The 24,449-nt window shown below is 37.9% G+C and overlaps 1 protein-coding gene across 4 annotated transcripts in view; it reads right to left on the bottom strand.

Annotated features, from left to right (window-relative positions):
• Window positions 1-5,214: 5,214 nt before the first annotated feature.
• Dll (homeotic protein distal-less) overlaps window positions 5,215-24,449 on the bottom strand; it is a 93,316-nt gene continuing 74,081 nt past the window's right edge. For all 4 annotated transcript variants that reach the window (XM_087406679.1, XM_011065034.2, XM_087406680.1 and 1 more), the window contains exons 3-5: window positions 13,454-13,625; window positions 11,898-12,210; window positions 5,215-10,476 (exon numbers count right to left, since the gene is read on the bottom strand). In XM_087406679.1, coding sequence (XP_087262805.1) covers window positions 10,458-10,476; window positions 11,898-12,210; window positions 13,454-13,625 — 504 coding nt within the window. In that variant the 3' untranslated portion in view covers window positions 5,215-10,457. The remainder of the gene's footprint in view (window positions 10,477-11,897; window positions 12,211-13,453; window positions 13,626-24,449) is intronic.

Raw genomic sequence — 24,449 nt, 5'->3', positions numbered from 1 at the left:
ACGGTCAACAAAACGCAAATTTCAGTTACTAGTTTCACCCTTGCTTCTATATATGGAATTGTTCGAGTTTCGTTACTGTGCGCGCACGTATGTGTGCGCCTTTCTGCCACGTGTCTGCAACCCTTATGAGACAACCGATATGCTGGGCGGAGTTCTGCGCCGGGTTCCTTTCGACCTTTGTGATCTGCGCCGTGCAAGTCCACCACCTGGAACTACAGAAGTTCGGTCGATTTTTCGTCGTTAGAGCCGTTGAATAACGTTTGTCTTTGAAAGTTTTAATATCAACTTATTTCCACACAATTTGTCCCATTACAGCCAAAGGTTTTCACATGGCATTTTAGAGTTTATTTTCTGCCAGTGTTTTTCCTTCATTCCATTGTTAAAAGACTCTTTTACTAAAAGTGCATTAAAGATTTTTATAGAATTTTTATAGAAAAGTTTTTTATAGAACATCATGATTTATAATACAAAAAAAATTGCTATTAAAAATGTATGTTAATGTAACAAATATTACGACATGAAAAGAACAGTTTTGCTGAAGTATTTAAAAATTTAGCTAGATATGGATATCTGAAAATAATTTTGTTGGATTATTGAAATAATTAAACGCTTAAACTAATTAGAATGTTAAAACTTTTTGTAGCATTGTCATCAGTATTTACATACACTGTAACAATGTTATTAAATTTAATGTACTTTTAAGTTACACAAATTAAATTTAATTTCATGACATTAAATTAAATTTAATGTATCTACCCATATCTGTAACTGAAAAGTAGATATACTTGTATATGTTCCATGAAATTTAGTATGCTTTTTATAAAAATTCTATGAAATTTAGTGCATTTTTTATTAAATTTTATGCAGATTTGCAGAAAATTTAATACATGTAAACATTAAATTTAAGTTACTTGTGACTATATTTCCATTAAATATTTTTGATATACCTGCTTGAGAGAGATTTACTTCCATTACATGTAACGGAAGTACAATTCTTTTCTTTTAACAGTGTAATTATTTAAGTTTAAGCATTTTATATAATTATTTTGATACAACATCATTATTTTCAAATATATCTAGCTAAATTTTTAAATACTTTAGTAAAAGTTCTTTTCCTGAAGCAATCATGCTGTATATAAAAACATATCAAAGCTATATAGCATGACTACTTTCCAGTGTATATAATTTTCAAAGATAAAAGTACGAAGCTAAAAATCTGCTTCATTTCAACTTAACTCATGACACTTCACATGATATTCACGATACATCTCGACTGCGACAGCGACGGTTTTCAGCACACGGAATGTCGCGAGTGGTGGAAGGAAGGGACGAAGTAATAGAATTAGTTCGGCCAGACGAGGAGACCTCACTTGCCTTGCTATAACACGAGTCAAGTTCCGTCACGAAGACCTTAATATCCGCTACTTCCGCCGCCTCCCACTCATTCGTTTGTTTATTCGATATCGTCGACCGTCTTACGAGGCCCGAGCCTCCTTTCTTCCTGACCTTTATGCGATAATACAATTCTCATATGGCGCTATATCTGTGATGGCTGATTTATGAAGTAGTCGGTAATATTTGTACATGAACACTGAGAGAGGGAAATATCGAAAGAGTAGAAAGTAAAGTTATTTGACATTACGGAGAGGAAACACATTACGAATATCTTTCGAATTCAAATTATTAGACAGATTATCATATATTTCCAATAAATGCGTGATAAATTATTAAATAATCAAAAACATGCTTCTCGTGAAATTTTTAAGCATATTAAAATAGTAATTTTTAGTAATGATTAAACATTCTCAAAAAATTACCTGGTATCTCAATTGTTTAACGATAAGACACGTATGTTTAATGTATTGCTTCAAACGGAGAAATATCGGCTCATGATCGTGGCCGATTATTATCGTGGCCAATTAACAATATAGGATGTCCGTTTTTTACGAGTTAAAACCATTCCGCACGCAAAAACTCGTACGTCGAGAGAACTGTATTGTCTCGTGGACGATTCACTCGCGAAGTAGCGAGCAAGAAATCCGATGTGGGTTAAATGCTAATTGCTCAAAGTCGGGCGGTGGCGAATCCCTCGGGTGGCACGATCTGCGGCCATGATAAAGCGAACTACACGAAGTACGTGCGTTCTTATCCGCGCTTACATTGGGAAGGTTAAGAGTATCGTGTATGCGGCGTTGGAGTTCTGGGGCACTTTTAGCTTTCGTGTAACAGTTGCGTGCTGCTGCACGTTCACTCAAGCACGACCGCCGCTTGGAAAAAGTTTAGTGCTTTCTACAATGCTAGAAATAAAAGTTATCGATATTACGAATTTAACACGCCGCTGAACCTGTGCCTAATAAATGGGTTCATAAGCAATATCGATCCCGTTACCGTGGTAAATGTAATCTCAAGAGGATGCAAAGGTCGTATATCCGAACGTTATTATTATCGTCATGAATAATTTACCAAGTTATTAATCACGGATACGATATGCAGAACAAAAGTTTGCGACACGTTTGTGTCAATTTTATATCAACTGCGTCGTGATTGTGATCCGTACTTTGCTGTTTACCTCCACGTGGCGATAATGTTATGCTTTTTTTCTCTGACAGTCGGTATAAAGAAAATGGGGTCAGTTTCGTGCAAATAATATTATCTAATATGACGTGCAAAAGAATGATACATCAAATATACACTGTATAGATCAATCAAGACGTAATAGCGATAAAGTAATAAATGACTCAAATCTCTTGCTTTTTGTAATTTGTAGAACAAAAATAAAGCTCTTTCCGTCAGTAGCTTAATTCTTTTTTTTATTTTCATTTCAAAACTAGACCGGGATGTCTGTAACGGGTGCTGATAACGTGTGCCGCTATATCCTTCGTATAATGCAATAATATAAAGCTAAGATATCTACTGATGAACTAGCTTGATTAGATTTGCCAGTTTTATCGAAATCTGCCGCGCGTGTTGACTAGAAAGTATCCTGGATCGATCATACAGCTTCTTCGCTTCTTCATTTACTTTACCAAGTAAACAATATTATAATATTTGAAAGAGTACCAGTATGTTCAGTTTACAATTATTTCAACAAGTAAAAATAATTGGATAAAATCATGAATTTATTTAACACGATTTAATGGAATTAATTAATACTTATCTAATCCATATATTATACTGTTAACGATAAAGAAATTAAACTTTACTTTTAATTTTCCATATTATACTTCCTTATGTTTTTAAAGTGTTAATTATATTAATAAAATTATATTAATGTTAATTATGTTAATAAATTAAATTATATTGAAATATTCATGTAAAATAACTATTAATGTGAATACATTATCCAAAACGTAATTTTTATTTATCAATTATCGCAAACTTGATTTAATGTACATAAACTGTTATTAGCTACATGGCTACATTATCCAAAATAACATTTTTATTTATTACTTATTGCGAATTATTTTCTTTCTCAAATTTTATTTTGTTACACTTTCTCAAATAAAATATCAAGCTACAAGTGTTTACGTTTATGTATCCAAGTTCATTGAAGAGATCTCTCTCGTCTTCATTCTACTCATGTTACTCTGTAGATTTTCGAAATGATAAATCACTTAAAAAAAAAATGAAAAAATTTTAGTGAACAAATAAAAATTTAAACGAGTTTGATTTGTAGCATTCAGACAAGAATAAACTTCTTTACGTTAAACAAGATTTTTTTTTTTCTGATAGAAGAAAAAACAGAAAGACTGAAATTAAGTATAACAATTTTTATGAGAAAGAAATTTCTATCGAGCCAAATAATTACAGTAAATCGAATTCGACATTGATGACGGCTGCTCGTCTTCGAGGTAGCCAAAAGCAAATAAACATCCACTCGACGTAATCTTTACGAAGGCTCGAGCCGGGTCGAGTGCAGGCGCCTGCCTTGGGAGAACTCGAGCGTGCTCCATCGAGCATTGTGTCCATTATACGTTTTTGTCTGCCGCTCTCTCGCCCTTTCGCCCCTCTTTTGCAAGGTTTCCCGCGAGACTCCTCGTATTGTCATACCGAGATGGCCTCTCCATCCTCTTCCTTTTTCTTTCTTCCCTTTTCTGTATATAAGTATAAGTTTACGTTTGGAAACCACGGGCCCGCAAGGCCCCGCCGGTATTCATCCCAACATCGGCATACCTTTTTCTGCCGCATGGTCCCGCACGGACGAGCGGACCTAGTCGCGCGTGGCGAACGATGGATCACGGAATAAAGTACTCTTGAAGAAATAGAGCCGTTTTTATTCAATATTTTTCAATGTCTTAACGAGACACATTCGAGCTCAACGTAGGACAAGTTAATTTAATAAGAGTTACACCAATGTCGTTCTGTATAAGCAAATTTTCTTTCTTTAAAATTAAAAAATGTAGAAAGTTGAGCTAATTGTAAGAGGAATAGATCTATAATATATGTTGAAAATAATTGTTTTCGAAGCTCTGTTTCTTAAATTCCTGTGATCATGTAATACCTGTTACTTGTCCCGCTCGGAACGTCGAGTAGCTCGCGAGAAAACGTATTGTAGGATATGGTGCGTCTTCAACTTTGAGCGAAGATAGGAGTACAGTTATCCATAAAGTAGAGCATGCGTACGTTGGCTCTAGAGCGGCAGGTGGCTGCCGTTGAACAAAGAGACAAGAAGTAAAAAGAACATGAGCCGTCATCCATCGGGACAGCACGAAAGAGCTCTCGTTCACTTGGAAATGATTGAATCATTGAGCCGATGTCCACTCGTTACACGAAAATGTGGTAATTCACGAAGGACATGGCGACGTGTGTCAATCGCCAATGCGTTCTTCCTGTGCTACTATATAAGGCGCATCTCGATTCGTTAGTGTTCTTTTTTTCTCTAAACCAGGTTACTGAAATACAACACAAAGAAAAGAGTCTTTTGTTGTTAAAACAATTGTTATGGATATAATACAAAAATATAACAAAAAAAAACACTTTTGTCGTTAAATTAATTGTTAGGAATATTTTTTTCTAGGCTTTAAAAGTATTTCTTAGAAACTTATGAATTTTAGCATGTAGCAGCCGATTAAATAGAACTGCCTTATTTTAAGAAAAAAATAACACAAAGCATTCTTATAATAAATATATTAATTATATATTTTTAATATAAAATGTGAAGGGATTACGTTGGAAATAGGAAAACACACATGTATGGAATGTTACGAGACGATATTTTAAATTGAATTAATTAGTTATTATTCATATTTTATACAATAGTAATCATAATTAAGGTGTTTTAGTTCTCGTAATATTCTATATCCGTACAAGGGTACTCGGTAAAATCGATAAATTGGGGGTCTGCCGTGTTTATATCCTATATGTATATAGACGATTTTCTAGGCCTCTCTTGTTTCCTCTCTCTCTCATTTTTTTTTCGCATCTCTTTACATTCTTATCACAATATCGTATTTTACACAGATTCACTTACGTCTTACATGCTAGAGGGCCCCGGTGCAATATTTACAAATGTTCGGTGTCCGATCGCCCAGCTTCAGTTTCGCCGAGATCTGATCGATTTCCGATGGCTTGCACCGAGACTAGTAACGCTAGTAAATTCTATGGACTCTTTATGCTGTTTCCATTCTCTCTCTCTCTTTCTCTCTCTTTCTCTCTCTCTCTCTCTCTCTCTCTCTCTCTCTCATACTTTCTGTCACATTAAGTTCGCACTCGTTTTCGCACGCGGTGCAATCATAATCCGCGTATTCGACAAAAGCGTGGCAAAGGTGAGCCGCACGAGCTTGATTTTGCACGCTACTTCATTGAAGATATCGGATCGATGTTTTTTTTTTTTTTACGTCGCAAAGATTCATGTCTCACGCATTATTTCCTGAAAATTGTACTTCGCAAATAAATTACGTTCATGGAGAAGTATTGTTAATTTCTTTTTACAATTATGTGATATTACAATTTTCTAAAATTTTGTTTATTTCAGATTCACGTAAATTTACAAATATAATTTTGTATATAGAAAGTAAATTAATTTTTCTGATATAATTGTAACTTTTCAGGAAATTTTGAGCTAATCTTGACAATAAATTCAGCTAAACGCGCGCCTTGTCAACTTCGACCACGCTCAATTGTTTTACGCTGTTTTTCGCATTTCCGGCTTTACACGTAATTTAGGAACTGAGGGGAGCTTCGTCTTAAATTATACACGCATATACCTTCTTATTGCACCGAATCAAAACGCAAGAATCCGTCCGAGAAGGCCGTCTCGTGCTTCCTAGTTTTCCGCAGCGCGGCTTGCGGTTAAATCTAACGGCACTTATTATTATACACGGGAGAGAATCGTCGTGTCGTTGTCGCCATCGTCGTCGTCGTCACCATCGCCGCCGGTTGATCCTTCGCGTGCACCCGACGACGACGACGACGACGACGACGACGTAGGAATTCCGCGCCGTTCCGGCGCAGCGACATCGATCATGATCGATCTCCCCGGACCGTAGCCTACCTTCCAGCCCGCCTTCCCTTTTTCCGCCGCGAGGCCTTTACGCAAGCATACGCGACGTAATCGCGTACCAGCGTTCAACAGCAAGCGCGGTCGACACGAGCGGAAGGGCATAAAACTAGTTTTGTACTGTTCTCTTTGTGCACCATGGGGCGAACCCGGCAGCCTAATCCGCCTTGAGTTTCCGCGCCGCGTCGACTTGCGCGGCGCCGACGCCCTCGTCGATTCCCGAGGGAATCGGGGAAATCGGAGGAGATTTATTTACGGGTGCATTGCCATGTGAGATGCCGCGTACTCAATCGCAGACTCTATCAACAAGCGTATTCCGTACGGCTCCAGTGTCGCGAATACGATTATTTAAGATGTCATTTACGATTGAGACAAGTTATATTTTTACTTACAAATATTTTCTTTGAATTTATCCTGAAAATATGACAGTCATGGGATAATATTGTATTTCGAAGAATTTTCATGTAAATCTCTCTCATTCATTAATAAAACTACAATAAAGTATAAAATAAGTTTGATCAATTTTACTAAAGTGCACAGTAAAAATCTTTACAATATTGTATTGTATCACAATTATCATATTTTCAGGGTAAATTTTAAAAGAAAATTCTCTCTGTGTACAAATTTTGTTAATTACTATTATGATTAACGGTGGCATGTCGATCAGTGGTCTTGTCAGAGATATGAAGTATTCATAGGAGAGATCTTATGTCAAGAAATTAATAATTTTAAGTTTCCAATGTTAAGTTTGAATTAGTGCATTAGAAAACACATACATAAATTTAAAAAAATCATAGGAATTCAATATTTCACAGACTTGAAGATCGGAATGTACGGAACTGAAGTCTGACGGTCTCGGTGTACGTCGCGACCGACATGTGCCGAACGGTAACAATCAGAGCGAAGGAAAAGACAGAATCAGGAAGGACAGGAACTGTGCGGCATCATGTGTTCTCATGAGAAGACGACCATTGTTGCACTGACGAGACCGTGGATCTGGGTCAGCGGTGGGGCCCGCCCGACCCTCCCAGTTTCCCGCGGTTGCAAGCCGCAGCCGTCGTTTTTGCGGTTTGGCGTCGCCTCTTGGAAAGCTAAATATTGTCTTGCGACGCAAGATGGCAAGGGTGACCTAACATGGCCGACAGAGGATAGCGAAGAAGAAACAGCGTAAAACAGTCAGCCACATTGTTTGTCCGGAACTTGAACAGCTTATAACGTGAAGCTCGAGTTCTACTCTTCTAATAGAATTCGAGCATTGTGATGAAAAAGAACAGGAGATGCTATAATATTTAGAAAAAATCTTGATAATTCGAACGAATCGCGAGAGCTGTTTTCAGAGGCAGTAAATCGTTCTATTTGACTTATCATTAATTTAATGAAGTTCCCTTCCTTTCCAGTTTATTAATTTCATAATTTTTTTGAAATTTTTTGCAAAATGTATACTTAACAAAATGATATTTTGTTGTAAACAAATCTATAAATAAATAAATATTTTTGAAACTAACTATTTTTAAGATAAAAATTCTCAATTCATTACACAAAATATTGCAATCGATTGCAAAATCAAGCGGATTGCGTATTAAATTATAGAAAGAGACTACAAATCAGGGCAACCAATCAATGTTGAAATTAATTCTTCCGTTTTCCGAAGTTCTTAATATATTTAAACATCGATAGTATTCCGCGTGTCGCCAACGGATAATGATTTTTTTTTCCAGCTCGCTCCTCTAGCTATTCGTTCCTCCGTTCGTCGTATTATTCTCGTGTATTATTCTTCTCTTCGGAGGAGGCCTCCGGCCAGTTGCCTCATCCGGGAAGGAGGGACCGGTGATTACAGTGAGCCACCGTGATTGCCGAGATCGTTTGACTCACGAAAATGTCATTAGGATTTCATTACTTCCAACCGCCTTGAGGAACGACTGCTCAACGAGTTTATGCAACGTTGTCTCTCGCTTTTCCCTCCCGCTTCTCTCCCTTCCTCGTCTATCTTCCTGGAGAGGCCTCGCCAATCTTAACGTTCTTCTCGTTCATCTATCGCGCGAGATCCAGCACGAAGTAGGTCAGCTGCGCTCGCGATTGTTGGGCAACTGTCACAAAGGATCGACCGGCCTAACGTCATTGGCAATTGACATTTGCGAGGAGATAGAAATTGGTTTTTAGAGATGCACGATTGTGCCAGACTGGGTTGGATTCAGAAAGGTGACGAAAATATCGAGCCGTACTAAAAAGAATCACGCGACCTGGTCTCGGAGTTTATTATTTATCCTGGACGTAATAGAGACGAGGACCGGATGTGGGTCAGGATGGATCTCTAATCTAACTCGCGTTTCTTTTCCATTTTTCAAATCCTGATATCATCGCCACTATTATACTGTCGCATTAATCTCGGTAATCGTTAGAAGTTAAGATATAACTATGCAAGTAATTAAGCAAATTCATACTTTGTTTCAACCAAGTAAATCTCAAAATAATTCTTATTTGTCATACTAATCTGTTTATTCATCAATAACAATGTCGTCCAATGTAAGTCCTTAATTAAACGGAAATCTGAGCAGAAGCAATGTTTACAAAATTTTACAATTTTATTCTGAGAATAAATATGTAAAAGAGAATAATAGTGGCAATACTAAGATCAAAAACCTCAAATTTAATATTTAAAATCTTTACAAATAAAAAATATTATCAATTAGTTGAATTGTAAAATATTTTAATGTTAAAAATCAAGAGATAAATTTTTACAAATAACTAAAAAATAAAAAATAAAAAAAGATAAAATAGGACGCGTTGTAAATATGAGGTTTCTGGTATATATATATATATATATATATATATAGAAATAAAATCAAATAATATCAATTAATACCTAATTGTAGTAATTGATGGTAACGTTGATTCAATACTTTTTCGTAGGAAATTATTGTATCGCGTAATTCATTTATTTGATTAACCATAACGATTAAATTCGGTATGCAATTCCACGCTTGACAAACGGCGGACAACAACATTTTCACAATAAAAACAATTGCTTGGAGGCAATCTCTGCTTATTATAATTAACCGTAGTAATCAAATTAGATCCGATGCACGCAATCACGACAGTCGACACGAACAGACATATAGAGAAGTCGTTTTATTTCCCGGGAAAAAAGATTTCTCGCGACTCTTATTTTTGCGACAACGATTACTTGTCAAACACGAAAAGCGTTACAGTCGTGGCAATCACTCAATCATACGCGAAGCGTTACAAGTACCCTCCAATTCGTAAATCGAACTTCAAGATCATCAATGAACAACGTTTTTCTCAAAGAACTCGCATTACGAACTCGGTCACGGGTAGATTTTCGGCGATTTCACATCGTAAATCGCTGTTACATTATTATTATTATCATTCTTTTTTACAATATTACTTTTTTACTTCACCGTACAACGATGTCGTTCCTGTCTTCCTCCAACTTACGTCCACGATTCCAGTTCGAGGAGGAAACATCCTCGCAGCACAACGAAATGGCGCGCACCGAAACAACGTCACTAATCAGTCAAGAGTCACTCAATGCACGGATCGTTCATGACTTCCGATTTTCCGTGATGTTGTCGACAATCCACGTTGGCTGGAAACTCAGGCGTCGGTCCTCTTCGTCAGCTTCGAGAACATCGTCGTCGATTAGCATTTCTTGGTTGCATTTCTTTCGTCTCATTAGTATTATTATTAATATTTTGCTAAGGGGCGTGTATCATACACGACGTCGCACTGTTTATATCGCTCTCACTTCGACGGACGGCCCGCACGGATACCGGCATGCGGGTTTCATTATACGATTAGAAACAATATTAACATTCAATTTTCCTCGTGAGAGGTACTACACATATTCACACTTTGGGGCGGGACCGCTGGGATACGTTCGCAGCGCCACGAAGAAGTGGCACACCTAAACTCATTGTCAGTTCAAGGGACATCTTCGTTAAACCGCTGGCCATACCCTGCAAAAAGCACAGATGATCGTTTCATTAGAAAATGTTGTGATGTATAATGCAACATTTTGCGAAAATTAAGCTCCTTCTACCTTAAGGCTCTTGGGCCTCAACCATTTTGGATTGATGACGGAAGAGAGAAAAGTACATAAAGAAAAATTCTTGCAAATTATATTAAAATGTATATGTAAATATTATTTTATTAAAAAATATTTTTAATACATTTTCAAAAATTTTCATTATTTTCTTCGTTTCTGCATAATATCAATCTGAATATTCGTGATGAGTAACCAAGAGCTTTATATCTACATTTCTTCCAAATCAATATTGTGTATACAAAAAATTGAATTGCTAATATTTTAATAATTAATTAATTTCGAACCAAGTTCAGTATGTTGCATCTTTCAGCATAAATCTATAGATACATCTATCTGTGCTGCACAAAATGTATTTTTCCTATTCGATCTCACGTCGGTTCTCGCGGTTATTATATATTATTAAAGAGATATGCGGTAACTTTGAAGCTTCCGGAATCACAGCGCGATGAATATTACGGCAAGGCGAGTGAGGTAAATTTGTCGTGTCATGCTGGTTCTTAGTGAATAGGAGAAACGTCGCAACATGTCCCAAGGGGACACGTGACTGGCAGTACCAGTTTGTGTTGAAGCACGTTGATTGACGCGTCGCACTTTAATTTTAAATTGAAAATGTCTATGATTGACTATCGAAGTACTATTCAATTATGCTCACACAGAAATCGCCGATATGAGTTAGCAATTACAATGACAAAGCTTATTATCAAATGCATACACTTAAAGAACGTTGTTCTCTCGATGTACGTGAAACACGATAGATGTTCTATATCTTAGAACGAGATTTATTTATTATATAATTTTTTTTATTTTCTCAATAGCATCGTTATAGATAAAGATCGAAACACAAGTATGTATTCTACAGTTCATACAATCACTTTGAACTTTGTGAGCAACACTCTTCTGTTTAACTTCAGTGTCATTTTCAATCTCAACTCAGTTGCGATTATTCACATTTTCAATCATGACGTAATAAGAATAGATTGCGCATTCGTATAAAGTTGTTTATACTATTAAATGGTTTAAAAAAAGTGAGGTAGCTTAAATCATATCTCCCTCTTTCACATATTGAAGACAGATAGTTGAAGACAGATGCTAATATGCTCAATTATTTCTAACAAAGCACAGATGCTAAGATCAAGGAATCCGCAGTTTATATATTATCTATTCTTCAATACAACATTGGAAACATTAGTTTTCAACATACAATGTATCGTAAAAGTTAAGAGCTACTTTAGATGCATCAATTTCGCAATAATCTCTAGTTTCCGATGCATTAAGCCTGTAGCGACGAAGATTCTTCGAGAAGCAAATTCGGAGAAGCAATCTCGTACTTACGTGAGTAGTCCGGGGTTGGGATCCGCCTGATACCAAGAGTACTGCGGCATGTAACCCGCGTGATGTGGCGGCGGTGGCGGTGGCGGTGGATGATGCCCGGCCGTGTGCGGGTGATGATGGGAATGGGGCGGCGCGTGTGGATGCGGATGGTGCTTCATCTCACCCGGCCAGGAGGGTGCCGGTGGGCTCTCGTTGTGCTGAGGCGACATCTCGCTTCCGGGGCTCGAGCTCCCGGGGGTGTGACCGCCACCCCCGCCGCCCATGCCGCCGAGGTAACCCGTCGTCGGGCTGCCCGACACGGAACTTCCGCCCCCTGTAACACAAACGCGAACCGGGAACCGTTTCAGAATTGCTCCGAATCTCGCGGCCGTCGTCGTACCGTCGACTACCGCGTCGCGTTGCTGCACATGCAGCTGCATGCGCCTGAATGGGACCGGCGTCGCAAATTGTATTAATCGTGCGAGGGAGCGGTATTATGCGATAATGCATCTGGTGGCTGCTACGAGATGGGAAAGAGTTTCCAGACGGTGATTGCGCGTTCGATTCTGCAGGCTCTAAGTCAAGTCGGGGTCTGCTCGGAGAAAGGGAAGTGTATATAGTTCATCCCTGACTGTACACGTCACGTTTTCGTGATATTCCGCCATTTGGGAGCGCTCTGATTTTTATCGTTTCCGAAAGTTTGTGTTACCTTGATACTATTCTTAAGCACGTTACAGTTTTGTACTTATTAGCGTAAGTAATGAGATGTATTATATAAAGTATACTCATATTTATATTCATTTATGTTTATTAATTTTTAACACTCCATGAAAGGGATTAGCGTAAAAATTAATTCAATATGTTAATGCGATGTGAAAATATATTGTAAAAATTAAACTGTAACAAAGCTCACAATATAAAGATAAAATTTGTATGATATATCGAAATCATTACTTGAAACATAATGATGTGCATTGGGAAGTACACGGATGCACTAAATTTCATCATGAAAGAGTGGCATTCCTAGGAAGAGAAATTTCTCAAGATAAAGTTAATTACGTTGACTGTGTCTTTCGTGGTACATTTCCGAATAAATCACTTACTAGGCAAATTTTCGAGATTACCGTTAGTCGCAGAAAGAGAGCAACGGTGAGGCAAGCGGTTTCATCGTTGTCGGCGATACGGACAGTGGCAAAGGCGTGATAAAAAACGCAGACCGCGAAAATTGCGTCGGATCATTAGTATTGTAATTATGGAGCAAAGTGGCGTTCGTGGAGATTGCGGCAGCGATGCGATAAAATGATGGAGCAGCCCCGTCAAGCGCGCAATCATCGCGTACGTTCACCAGTGACATTCAATTAACGCCCGTTATTCAGCCAATTAAAAATGTGCAATTGTTCGCGAAAACATCGTGAGAACGATTCAATTGATCGACGGTAAATTAATCGAAAGCGCGCTCTTCTTAAATATTAATTAAATATTAATTAAGTACGCGATGAGATTTTTCTTTCATGAATTTCTTTTTGTTTCATTCAGATCGGTGTATATTTTATTTACGCAATTGTAAAGTAACGTACCTCCTTGCATGAGACTTCCGGGTTGACCGGGTTGAGGGGACGGTCCTCCGGGTAGAGCGGTTCCACCTGCCAGAAGACTGCCATGCTGACCACCACCGCCACCCCCACTTTGTTGCGCTGCCTTCATCATCTTCTTGTATTTACTCCTCCTGTTTTGGAACCAGATTTTCACCTGCAAGAAAAATTGTAACAGTTATGTTAGAGATAGATATTTTCATGAATTTCGTGAAAAAGTCAGTCATCAAATTTTATTATACATTCCACGCTTTTGTCTAACAACGTCAGACACGACATTTCAAAATTCCAAGAATGACAAATATGAATAATGTTATCAATAATAATTGAGCTGTCCTTCATTTTTGTTATAATAGTGAAGGTAATTTCTGTTAACTTTTCGACAGTATTAAGATAAGCGAGAAAAATAAAAGAATTTTGTGGGGACAAAAAATATCGCGACAAACCGCTACATACATATGCACTTATATTATATCGAATACTCATTAAATGTTTATAGACATTTACATCACATTTACATTTTTACGAGTATAACTGTTATATTATTTTTAAAAAATATCGTTGTTTATTTTCTTAAGTCGGATTAGAAGATTTGAACACACTTTTTACATAAATCATCTCATTCCTGATGTAATGACATGCAATAAATTGTAATACTTTTAAAATACAATACTACTCATATTAAATATAAACATCGTTATCATAAATGCTAATAATTATTATTAATATTATAATTACGAAGCAAAAATCGTCTCATGTTTTATGTTATTTCACGTCGCGTATCATTAACGTGTTCATTTTTGTACCGCTTCCTTTTTCCTTGAACCATTAGCTTGATCCACAAAGTTCCCCCCAAAAGAGGACCGCGAGCGATTTCGTCGAGACGCGTCGCTCGATTATCGACGCGCGATTGGAAATATATTTCGCAACTGCGATGCGCGCAAAAGCGTACCTGAGTCTAATCCGATGCTTCGCATCATCGCTCCGTACTGCCGGGTTAGACGGTGAAGACGAAGGAAAAAGAAAAGAAAAAGAACGTTAGTCGTTTCGTAATCATCGTTTCTTTTGCCTCCTCGCTGCGATGCATAGAACCGCAGCGGCAAAGCAGCTTCGTCGTCCTGTGGCGCGTATACCGGTGCGCACGCGCGACCGCTAGGATTGCACATGCGGTATTTTTTTTGTCTCAGCATCCGCACACATGCACCGCATGCACGTGACGCGCTGGCTCAATCTTACGTAACCCTACCGCGCGAAGTTAAGCGTGTACGTGTACACAGCGAATACGCGAGGTGTACCCGCGTTGTGCGCGGCAGCTCGAACCGAAGCCATATGTTTGGACATGTCGTCGGAATTGGTCCGCGCGAAAGAAATTCTACCGAGAGCGGTAGAACTTCTTTTTCTCCTGCGCGACATTTCCTTTTATATTTTTATTTAATTATAAGTGGACATTAGACCAAATAAGAACAAATCAAATAAGAGAAAAAAAATCTTATTTTCGATCGAAGCGAATCTTTGCTGAATATTTATATGTAGAAACTAAAAAAGATGCAATAATTATAAATCGAAGTTGGAAATAATATTAACAAATTATGTTGACTATCAATTTAATTAATAATGTCAATAAATATCTTGAAACACTGCAAAAACTGTTTTATTTTATAAAAATCTTACATTCGACTTCACAATTATTTCTAGATTTTCGCTATCTTTTTCGTATATTATTCGCATCGATAGATCGTTCAATCTCTCCAAGAATAAAGTTCTCTTATCAACGAAAAGTCGATTTTTATTTTTAACTGTTTTCCACAACCTCCTGTCCTTGACATGTTCATTATTCCACATTGCATACACACATATTCGTTATTCCACCGGATTTAGAAATATTTAGCTACACCGGATGACTTAGACGAAAACAGAGACATGCTTTTTTATTAATAGCACACCACGCCTAATGACTTTTTAACGAGCCTATCCGCTATACTTGTATAACCATTCGGGCTTACTCGATCAAACTTGATATTCCATCGCCACGTCGATCAAACGTTGCGATCATAAAACACGAGATGAATACAGTGAATACGTGCCTCTATTCACCAGGTACGAAGAATGTTTTTTTCATAATTAAAGATTACTCTCCTTTCATGGCAATCTTAGTCTCGTCGAACAATGCATTCACATGCGGTAGGAATGTAAATTATAAAATAAATTATACCGTTATGTATGTATATATATATATATGGCTATCTATTAATTATCAAGCAATCAATAAAGAAACTTTTCATTGCGGAAACCTGCGCAAGCGAAAAAGCAACAATTAAACGTTTTTATTGTTTCAGTCATCTGCTGATTAGCATAACATTTACACGATCAATCTATCGAATGCATTGACGATATCGTTGATAAAATATTTACAAAGCGTGATAAAACAGAAAAACGTGACTTCTTGTAATTAATACTTGAACTTGTTTTTTTACTTTTAATGAACTCGTTTGTACATGATGTTTGCTACTATTTCACGATATGTTTCAACCGTCTGACTCCTTATTTTTTAACATCCCCTACCGACTGAATGAAACGACTTAGTTAATTAAAGTAACTGTCCAGCTTGGATTGACGTCCAAAAATTAAAAAAATTGACACGAACACATATATATGCATACTATAGTTTATTACATAGTAAAGGAATCAGATTAACGCGGTGAGTGATGTAAGTCTCGACTAAACAATCGTTTTCAGTGATTATTTGACAACAATGTCAAATAATACTTTAAAAAACGGAGAAAGAAATTCGTTTGAACATTTCGACAACTTTCACAATTGTCAGGTAAATTAGCAATATTAGGCAAATAAAAGATCAGTGAAATATGGAAAAACATTTATATATAATCATACAAATTTGCAAATATCCCAAATAAAGAAGAAAAGAAATTTGAGTTGAGCGATTAAAGATAAAGATAATATAACTACTTGGTCAAATAGAATTCTCACTTTTCACATATTTTTCTAAAATGTGAAATAATAGTCTAGGACGAATTGAAAATCGAAGATTTAAGTTAATGGACTAATTGGTAGATACGGTGCATTTGCATTATACATAAGGATTAAGAAATCAGAAATAAAATACTGTTTTAGTTTTGCGAAACACACATCGTCACATTTCATAGCCTCTTCACCGAAAGAAATATTTTTACCAATATACAAACACACGCATATATATATATATATATATATATATATATATATATTAGGTGTTGGAATTAATTCGTAGCGTTTTTTAATGAAAGAATGTTATTTATTTCACATGAGCATTAAAAAATACATTAATGAAAGTACTTCCCATCACTTGTAAAACGCTACGAATTAATTCCAACATCTAATATATATATATATATATATATATATATAATGCAGCTTCAGAATCCTCCTACTTAATTTTAATAACAGATTTTTTGATTAATTTGCAATATTAACATTCTCTCGAATAAAACAAATGTATTTTGATAAATTTATTAATTTATTCAAAGTTTCTTGATACCTTTTCGATTTCTTAAGACACCACTTCATTTTTAAGAATTTGTGAGTGATTTTGTCTAGGCTGTTAAATCTTTTGGATATCTATGTATTTGTATTACTATAAGGAGAACTCCAAAGTGAATCGAAATGTTCAATTTCAAGTTAGAATTAATTACGAAAATGTCATCCTGCCTGTAAAAGTTCTAACACAAAGTTGCGCATTGCGAACCGCACTGTATTCTCATTGGTCTTGAAATTCTTTGCTCATTGCGTTTAAATTTGAGAGTCCATATAATTAGTACAAGTTTATTCATATTGATAAATTTGTAATTGAAGAAATAACTATAACAAGCGATCAATACGAAATACAGTACGTCCGATATTTGTCAATATTTAAAGAAAAATTGATTTTACTGCTCCAAGCAGCTGTTGTTGGAAGATCCCGAGATACCTTATGCATACGTGTTATTCATCGCGAAAAATATGCCGCGGCAACATCAGCAGCCCCTGGTCGGCGAGCGTGCGCCCGGCGTGCCGGCGCAAATAAATCTCTTTCTAATTGCTCGCTGAAAAACCCGGTTGCGCCGAGTAGAGATGGCGCCCGACAAAGGCCAGCAGCGCTAAAACCCGGTTTCGACGTACTTTATTTCGTTCAACTGGTCGGCCGGCTTAGCCAGCCGGAAAGAGCAGATCGCTCTCACCGGGCGCGGTGGTTTGTTTATTGATATTTACAGCCGACGTTGACAGGGCACGACGCGCATCGACGATAAGGGATGCGCCTTCGTTCACGAGGATAATGTTGGCGGGGTTTGCCTTTTTACGAACCGTCGGCGGCTTCTCTCTCGCGGGAATGGCATGCGGGATATATTTATGTGTGTCGGTGTGTACTCGGCGCAAAGCTTTAATTAATATCTTTTTTCCAGGTGTCGTCAGAGTATGTTAGACACTCGTACGAATGTTTCTTTTATTTCCTTATTTGGAGACTAGGACCGTAGATAATTATTTTATTTATTGTACTTGCAGTAACTAAAAATAGGATATATATATATATATATATATATATATATATATATATTCATTTTTTTCGAATTATTTAAGTAAAATATATTTTTTTGAAATATGTAAAAATTTTATGTCTTTTTTCAAACAAATATTTAACTTTTATATATTATATAACACATATTTGTTGCTTATATCAATATATAATACATTACACATAGCTCTCTTATACGATTATTTCAATTCAGTCGATAGAGAAAGTTTTGAAATGTGTGTGAAAATATAAAGTTTTGTGGTGCGAAATGTGGTTCGAGATAATAATGACTGTTCTTTCGTGGTAGATATGACGACAAGCTCGGTCGTCAGTGATTTATTACTGCCTGTACTACTCATTATTCTGTTACTAACATTCTTTCTATCAAATCTTTCCCACAATTTGCGTTCTGTTTGAAAGAGAAAAATACTTTCTTTGAGAAATTTTAAGGTCATACATATACATATATCGACAAAATTTTAAATACAACGTTCCAAGAGGAACTATTTTAGAAAATTAAAAAATCTTTTATATTAATTAACATTAAAAATTTTTTATCGCATTATACATAGATATGCATGTAAAAAATATTTTGATGTTATTTTAAAACATTTTCATAAATAATTTATTGTCGACTAATAATATAAGTTAAGTCTTCATTTAATTTAAAAAACCTGCTGCTTCCATAAAAATTATGATCATTTTCATACAGGCCACATATGAAGAAACCACACCGGGTGTTAAGAGTAACTGGAGAAATAAATCAAATTACACTTCAAGAGTGAATCATAGAGCCGTCGACTGGCCGCGAGGTAGCAATCAAAATCGCTTTATACTCCAGCAGCGTTACAACGAGCGACACAGGCATGAGGCGTCGAGCGGGAATCTTCGCGGCTTCGCGTCGCGCGAGTTAAAGGAAGAATACTGAAGAAGCGAGCCGAGGGATACGAATGCACCCTGACGCCGACGGGCACCGGCAGGCACGGTGGCAAGCTGTCGTTATCTCTCGGTTCGACTTAGACGCGCGTGTTACGTGGTTCTCTGCGCGTCGAATGGCCGTCGGGCGGCCGCGCGCGAGCGAGCGAGCAAAAATTGCGCCGGAGCAGCCGGTGGTCGCCTCGCCTCGCCTCGTCTCGCCTCGCTTCGCTTCGTGAGGGCAAAAAGAGGAAGCGAGGACGCCGTTGCTGCCGGACCGATGATGTTGCCGTGGCCGCAGCGACGGGCTTCCGACGTCGCCGCGGGCGAGGAACTCGGTAACAGTCCGCGCTGTCGATATCGCTGATGCATACTCAATGAGCGACGGATCGTCGCCGGGAGGATGAAGAGGACGGAAGAGGATGCCAGCGGCCAGGGAAACGGAGGGGGCGGGAGAGAGGCGGGTTACGATCGAGAGGACAGGTAAGATTTTAGACGAAAAAGTGCAGCGCGAATCGAAGGCGATGCTGTTTAATATGTATGAGTAGCATCTAGGAGTAATATTATCTCTGTATAAATGAAAACGCTCCCACCGCGATTCGATCCGCGTCGGGGCTGCATCCTTGGATCGCGATACAGCTTGATGATTTGAAGTTCCTACCTAATATGAGGGGGGGACTGCGGAAGGATGAGTCGTTAGAAGTTGCGACTTTCTTTTTGGATGGCTGAAACTGCGGATGTGATGTCAGGTTGCAGATCGTTACTATATAAGAAATGTTACTATCAGACATGCGTCAATAAAACTGATATTAATAATGTAATTAAATATTCACAAAGCAAATAAAACTTTAGAAAAAAAATGTTTCAGTTATATATCTGTCTGTCTTATTATAAATCTGTTTGTATATTATCGATCATCCGATATTCTGGATTTCGAGAGAGTTTACTCCGTCAATATTGGTCAAGATGACACGTGGCGGCAAGTAAATTGAATTATTCATCTTAAGTGCGACACGATAAGCATTTATAAAAATATAGGTCTGGACTGAATGCACGTCGACAGTGATAAATTCCGGGAATCATGTTAGCTGTCTCATCGCGCGATCGATACATTTTGTAGAAATGATACGTACACAGTATTTTAATTCCTAATGAAATCGAATCTGCAAACGTTCTATTAATTCTATTGTAATACGTTAAAATGTAATTTGATAAATTGTGTCAACACGTATGTGCTCAATGGCAATTATATTGTGCGTGATATATGTTCTCCATTGCTGACCTCATCGTAACTCATCCTTCATCTGATCGAAACGGAGACTGGACAATTAAATACAATTACGGTGACGGTGATGACGGAACGACTAATGATACAATATGAAGTCAGTAAAATAGTACATAGTCAATATTTGAAATATGCTATCATAATCCGCCCAATAATGATTAATTACAGCCTTAGTCATAAATATAAAGTATCTTTAATTTATTACATTTTCTAAGGAAAGATGGATTCTAAAAAAAAAATTAACAAAAAAATATTAATTGTTATAAAAATAAATATTTTTTAATAAAAAAAAACCTATATCTTTAATTTATTTTTCGTCAAGGACATTACGTCAATTTGTGTGCTTTATACTTATGGCCAAGGTTTTACAACTATAAAAAATTTTTATTTAATTCGACACGACTGCAGCATTCGATTCGTTATACAAATGTATATAAAACTTTTGTTAGCTGTTTTAGGAGAATTTTTGGAAAGCGATGAAATCAGAATACTCGAAAAGAGAACGAATCATAAATTATGGAACGCGAATTATATCATGTGTTCGGCTTCTCACGTAGGGATCCCGCGCGAAATTGAAAGTTATATTGCAGCACGTTGTGTGTCGCACACGTTGATTCGAGTTATTCCTGGCGGCGGGTCGATCCCCCTTCACATACAGTGGGACCCCCGTCGGCACGTTCTGAATGATCCAATCTGTCCGCACAATAAATAATCACGCGTATCGGTACGGCCTACCTGCGGCCGAAAGCCGTAACAAACTAATCCGTCATCGGTGCCCGACGCCGCGCCGGTGCACTTTGCCTGAGGATTTTCAGCGAGCGTCAATCACGCGGGGCACAGTGAAGAGTGCACGATGAGGTCACCCTCGTTCATGCCCTTTATATGATCTAACTAAGTAGATCAACGAGCGTACATCTGATAGCGCCAAATTAGCAGTGCACTTGTTTGCATGGAAAAGATGGAGCAAAATAAAATGGAGATGGCACATTCAGATAATATATCAGCATAGGCAGTTTCGATTTATTTTGACAGCACACTCAACTCTGTGTACATCATACGACTGTTTGCTCAAAATTCCTAGTCAACATCAACTAAAGGTAATCATCAATGTTATAATTTTACGCTAAGCAATGTAAATGTTATGTAATTGTAAATGTTAAATTTCACTAATATAACACTACATGTAAATTATAACATTGATGTTACGTTACTCTTAATTGGTGTCGACTGGATTGACCCTGAAAGATACAGTAAATAGGGAATTTTTTTTATATTTAAGCAAAGATGCGTAATTTCTCTTAATCGTTGCGTTCTATTTCGCTAATATGTCCGAAATCACATTGGACACAGCTGGATAACATATGTCGCGTATTTCGAAGAGGACGGTCGGGCACACGGCGGATATCACAAGCGTTTATATTTCCAGCTATCGGCTTGGTGAAGAGGATACGGGGGAGTAGGAGGTCAGGGAGAATAATAACAGCCGTGTAAATGCGTCACTAGGGCCCCGTTCGTTCGCATAATGTTATAATGCCTTTTTTTTTTTTTTCATTTCGCTCGCCCGCTCACTCCTACAATGCAACGTCGACCCCGTCGCCCTCGCACTCCTCTCGCCTGCACGCGTCGGAGCCCCTCGCTGCTTCGGCGGTTCCCACTTCCTGCCTGGCATCGGTGATGCGCAGTGCCACCTTAACAACAAAATTCCCCAACGGTGCAGCGGTCCTCCTCGCTTTTGTTTCGTTCACGGTTGTTTCTTTTGTATGTATGACCGCGAACGTAGCGGGAAAGTTCGCGTCGGAATCCGGCGATGATATAAAAGGAATTATTAGATGTTATCAAGCGGCGTGATTCGCGTGTTTCATGGAATCCGCGTTCAGATTTCAGCTAAGCTCTTCAACTTCTTGCATGGCGGATTACAGCCTCATAATCCGAAGGACGATCTTGATCTCCTATCATCCCTCACGCCACGCTCGCTCGCGCGATGCTCAAAGGCGCATTAATTAACTAGTAAGTTACTACTTATTACAGTATAATATCTTTCAATGAGAAATGTAATGAAAAAGGTAAGTCAAGCGAAATTTGCCCCTGTAAGTACCTGACTTGTTTCTACCGGTTTACTTATCGGCAAACCAACGCGTGAGTCTTTGCTATTTTTTCCAGCGTGATAATGAGACGCTCCTCTGGCCGCCGCCACGATGGGTCGCTTCTAATCACACAATCGCGCGCAATCGCCTCTGTCGTTTTGTCGGCCGTTCGCGACACAAAGCCGCGCGTGCTGGCTTTGTCCGGTGAAATCTTAATCGGAAACGCGATTATCGCGATATTGTTATTATACGCTTCGCGCGCTCCGCTCCGCGTCCGCTCCGCCGCGCCGGTAGAGACCACGAGGTCGCGCGAAGAGACGAAAAGTGGTTGAAATCAAACGCAATTCCGTAGTGGGCTCACGTGCCGCGAACAACGGTGACACCGTGACGAGCGGAATACCGCGTCGCGCGGAGCGGTACAACACCGTCACCGTTCCTTTTATACCATCGCCATTTGTTATTTTGTACATATTCATAACGGCGTTACATCACACCAGCGCGTACCGATGCATTCTCTCGCTCCCGTTGCTTTTTTTTTTTTTTTTTACCTCTCGGTATTTTTCTCCGCTTTCCGTTTCCACGTTCACGGATACCAATCAGTGGTTGCCATCCATCAACGTCTGCTGTTGATGCGTTTCGCGCGGATTTATTAGCTCTTGAGGAATGACCACGCAGAAACAGTGCTTGCCACGTCATAATTAAAATGCGATTAATTCATCATGAGCGTATCGAATCACTGATTTTTGCCGTGGTAAACGTTTTTAAAAAGGCTCATTATTTAATTGTTCGATTCTGTTTTTGCGAAGAAACACTCGTTGAAAAAATTACAAATGCAATTGCATTCATTGAAAAAGTAAAACGATTAAATGTATATTTTTCTTAGACTGAACTTTTTCTAAGATTCAAACCACTCCAATTAATAATTATTTCTCTTATCAGAAAACATTACTTCTTCAGATATAAAAGAAAATATTAAATATACAAGATTATTTTTTAAAAGCAGTTCAGCTTACTTTTGAAAGCATGTATTGTACGAAAGCGTAAGTAAAGTAATTAATTTTTTATAATTAGTAACATTTTTCTTTAGAAGAAGAAGCCTAATTTTTCTACTTCCTGTGGTGTGCAACTAAATTTTCGTTATCAGTCACGTTTTTAATCGATCCGTGTTTCTTCTAATCGCACCAGAGCTCTTTCAAAAAATTGCACGCTGTGTAATACAAGTCCCGATAAAGTCTCATTTATTCCCTTAGATTTCAGCGCGAGTTCGCACGAGGCATTTACGCAGGATCAGCCGCAACCTGTGGTCCTGCGTTACGTGAGAAATCTTCGGGCACCGTTATTGTATATCGCGCCGGCTGTCGTTCGCAAGACACAAAGACCCTATTCATCCGCATGCAATTGCATGTGTAGGAACCGATCCTGACTTCCACCATACTGCGCATCGCTTCGCGTTATCCTCTTCCCAACCTCCCCCCCTGGTTGCTCAACCTCGTTACCGCGTTACATGGAAAAAAAGTTCACGGTAAGCCAAAAGCAATACGCGTCTCTCTCTCTGTAAAATCGCTAAGTCTTCCGATCAAAAGCCGCAAACGGACGTTAACGGCACAAAAACGCATTCGGGTTAATATCTGCCCGCCGCGCGTCGCGTAACTGTGTCGGTCAATCGTAGAATTGCGACTTACTTGAATACAATTATTCATTCAACAGGGTTACATTGGTAGCAATCACTAATCTTTCTATTACGTCGAGATTAATAGGACGATAGTATTTTTACGACACGAGTTATTACCTTTAGGGTTATTAATATTAATTAGCGCCCGTTTATTTCTTACGCTCATTGAGATGCAGTAATTTACAGACGGTTTCTCAACTGAGGATGAAATTACGCTCGCTGATCAAAACCGGAAAATTTTCGGCTTTATAATTTGTGAAGAACATGCATTTAATATAATTGAAAATTTAATTAAAAATACATTAATTATTACGCATATAATTATTAATATATAAATTATGATATACGTCAAATTATAAAGAAGTATATTATATATTTTAGAGAAAAGTTCCTCTTTTTTTTTCCCTCTCTTTCCCTTCTCTCTCAATTATAACTGGATAAATAATGAAGATACTTAATCGAAAACAAATTTGGCATAT

Source organism: Acromyrmex echinatior, chromosome 5 (assembly GCF_024713525.1).
Source record: "Acromyrmex echinatior isolate Ae372 chromosome 5, ASM2471352v2, whole genome shotgun sequence".
In the NCBI taxonomy this organism is placed as follows: Eukaryota; Metazoa; Arthropoda; class Insecta; order Hymenoptera; family Formicidae; genus Acromyrmex; species Acromyrmex echinatior.
The sequence above is the reverse complement of the archived record's forward strand: the minus strand, read 5'-3'. Positions and strand labels throughout refer to the sequence as shown.